General features: G+C 36.7%; 1 protein-coding gene across 1 annotated transcript in view; it reads right to left on the bottom strand.

Moving 5' to 3' along the window:
• Window positions 1-382: 382 nt before the first annotated feature.
• LOC107693011 (trafficking protein particle complex subunit 10-like) overlaps window positions 383-3,146 on the bottom strand; it is a 17,572-nt gene continuing 14,808 nt past the window's right edge. The window contains exons 10-12 of the mRNA XM_016492254.1: window positions 2,941-3,115; window positions 1,753-2,261; window positions 383-570 (exon numbers count right to left, since the gene is read on the bottom strand). Coding sequence (XP_016347740.1) covers window positions 421-570; window positions 1,753-2,261; window positions 2,941-3,115 — 834 coding nt within the window. The 3' untranslated portion in view covers window positions 383-420. The remainder of the gene's footprint in view (window positions 571-1,752; window positions 2,262-2,940; window positions 3,116-3,146) is intronic.

The following is a 3,146-nucleotide window of genomic DNA, read 5'->3' as shown; positions in this document are numbered from 1 at the left end:
TCACTCACTCTCTCACACACACACACACACACACTCACTCACTCACTCACTCACTCACTCACTCATACACACTCACTCACTCACTCTCATTTACTCTCACACACTCTCACTCTCACACTCACACACTCACTTACTCTCACTCACTCACTCACTCTCACACTCATTTACTCTCACACTCACTCACTCACACACACACACACTCACTCTCACACTCACTTAGTCTCACACTCATTTACTCTCACACTCACTCACTCACTCACACACACACACTCACTCTCACACTCACTTAGTCTCACACTCATTTACTCTCACACTCACTCACTCACTCACACACACACACACACACTCATTTACTTTCACACTCACTCACTCACTCTCTCTCTCACACTCATTTACTCTCACACTCACACACTCTCTCTCTCACTGACCTGTGAGCGGCTGGATGCTGAGCTGAGGCTCCTGAGAGTAAACCTCATACTGAACCACAGGGTAAAGATGTGGCAGAATGAACTGCACTTGGCCCAGTGTCGCACATAGCTGCCGGAGAGTATACACACCCGGCTTCTGACTCTGACAAAATCACACATTCAGTCATTTTAAAAATATGTATGAAATCACATGAAAATGTGGTGTTTATCACATTTTTACCCTGTAAGCCTGAGATTCCCAAAACTTTTTTTGTCAGCTGAACCCCTTTGACATAAAATATTTACTTGATGTCTCCCCTGACATTTAAAGTTAATATTTCTATAATTTAACCATTCTCATGTTTTTTTAATGTTGGTCAGTGGTCAGTCACATGACATGTAGGTTAAAAATTTATTTTTTAATTATTTATTTTACATTTTTATGATTTAATTTGTAGTAAGTGTTTTATTTGTAAGTTTTATTTAAAATTACTCATTTTAATTTTATTTTATGATTTAAATTATTATATTTATTTTTAAGATATAATTAATTTTAGCAAGTGTTTGAGTGTTTTTCTTTTTTAATTATTTATTTTTATTTTACATTTTTATGATTGATTTAATTTCAGTAAACATTTTATTTAATTTTTTATTTTACATTTATTTTGTTACATTTTTATGAATTAATTAATCTTAGCAAGTGTTTTATTTTGAGTGTTTTTATTTTAAATCATTTATTTTATCTTTACATTTTTACGATTTAATTACTTTTAGTGTTTTATTCTGACTGCTTTTATTTTAAAATTATTTATTTTTCTTTTACATTTTTATTATTTAATTATTAGTAAATGTTAAATGATTTATTTTTACTTTATAATTTATTTTACATTCTTGTGCTTAAATTTTTAGCAAGCATTTTGTTTTGTTTTTATTTTAAAGGGGTCATGACATGAGAAATCAAATTTGCCTTGATCTTTTGGCACATAAGGTCTTTGTACCAGTAAAACACCCTGCAAGGTTAATAGTAAATCAAAATAATCAAAATAATACATAATGAAAATAATAAAAAATAAGTTATCTATTTTAATTTTATATTTTTACTATTACTATTTAATCTAGTGTTTTATTTTGATTGTTTTTATTTTTAAATTATTGAATATTAAAAAGATATTATGTAAACAAAAACTTTTATTTTGTATAATATATATATATATATATATATATATATAATGTTTTATATTTATTTATTTTTTTGATTTTTATGATTCTTTATGAGCTTTTCATCAGCGAACTCCAGTTTGGGAATCTCTGCTATAATCTGATGAAATGAAACAGCTCTTCTCACAGGCGCGGTGAAGACGATGCTGTTGTTGCCAGGCAACAGCGTGACATCACTGGCCCTCAGCATCTGCGCTCCGTCCTCCAGAGCGAGTGCGGTCAGTGCGGTGTTAGGTGTGTCCAGCGAGGTGGCGCTGTCGTTCTGGCGCAGCAGCAGGTGCATGTTCCTGCAGGCCACGCCGGCGGAGCTCAGCTCGGATATATCAGACGGACTGTGCTCCAGGATCTCACAGAGCTCCAGCGCAGATGCAGACGCAGACGCAGGGCTGGCCGCGGGGAAGGTCACGGTGCCGTCGGGGTTCTGAGCGGCCCGTTTCTGAGCCGTGGAGCCCGGCTGCTCCTGTGTGAAGTGTATGCTGGCGGAGATCTGCTCCAGCGTCACAGGAACGGGCATCAGACTGCAGAGACGCAGCTCCAGCTGCAGGGCGGCGCTCACATGCACCAGCGCCGAGGACGGACGGAAGCGCAGCTCCTGCAGCCGAGTGAAGGAGCTCATGCTCAGAGCCACACGAGCATCTGTCAGAGCCCAGAAACACCAGATTAATACAGACAGTCTGACCCCGTGTCCTAGCGACACGACATAAAAGGTATCTTTTCCATGTTAATCTGAGTTTTTGTCCTAACTAGCCATAGGGCTGGACAATAATTCAATATCAATATATATTGCCATATAATTTTTTTCAATAATGATGATATGGTTTTTAAACACATTTCTGATATGTGACCCTGGAGCACAAAAGCAGTGTTAAGTCGCTGGGGTATATTTGTAGCAATAGCCAACAATACATTGTATGGGTCAAAATTATAGATTTTTCTTTTATGCCAAAAATCATTAGGATATTAAGTAAAGATCATGTTCCATGAAGATATTTTGTACATTTCTTACTGTAAATATATCAAAACTTAATTTCTGATTAGTAATATGCATTGCTAAGAACTTAATTTGAACAACTTTAAAGATGATTTTCTCAATATTTAGATTTTTTTGCACCCTCAGATTCCAGATTTTCAAATAGTTGTATCTCGACCAAATATTGTCCTATCATAACAAACCATACATCAATGGAAAGATTATTTATTTACTTTATTTATTCACAAAATTTACCCTTATGGCTGCTTTTGTGCTCCAGGGTCACGAATTTGTCAGGATTAGCTGTGACTGCTGTAGTAAACACACTCAGAGCACAAAGCTGACCTTTCTGTTGACCTCTGCCCTCTGCGGTCTGGCTGGCAAAGGTCAGGATCTCCTGGCAGAAGTGTCTCCTCTCTTCATCGCTCAGGTTGGTGTCGCTGGCGAGCAGAGCACTCGTCTGCAGGTATCTACACACATGGTCAAAGAAACCACACACACCCACAGCTGATGACAAACATTTACACAAAAAATAAATAAATAAATATATA

Source organism: Sinocyclocheilus anshuiensis, unplaced genomic scaffold (genome assembly GCF_001515605.1).
Source record: "Sinocyclocheilus anshuiensis isolate Anshui unplaced genomic scaffold, SAMN03320099.WGS_v1.1 scaffold1200, whole genome shotgun sequence".
Taxonomy (NCBI): Eukaryota; Metazoa; Chordata; class Actinopteri; order Cypriniformes; family Cyprinidae; genus Sinocyclocheilus; species Sinocyclocheilus anshuiensis.
This window is presented reverse-complemented; position numbering and strand designations above follow the sequence as displayed.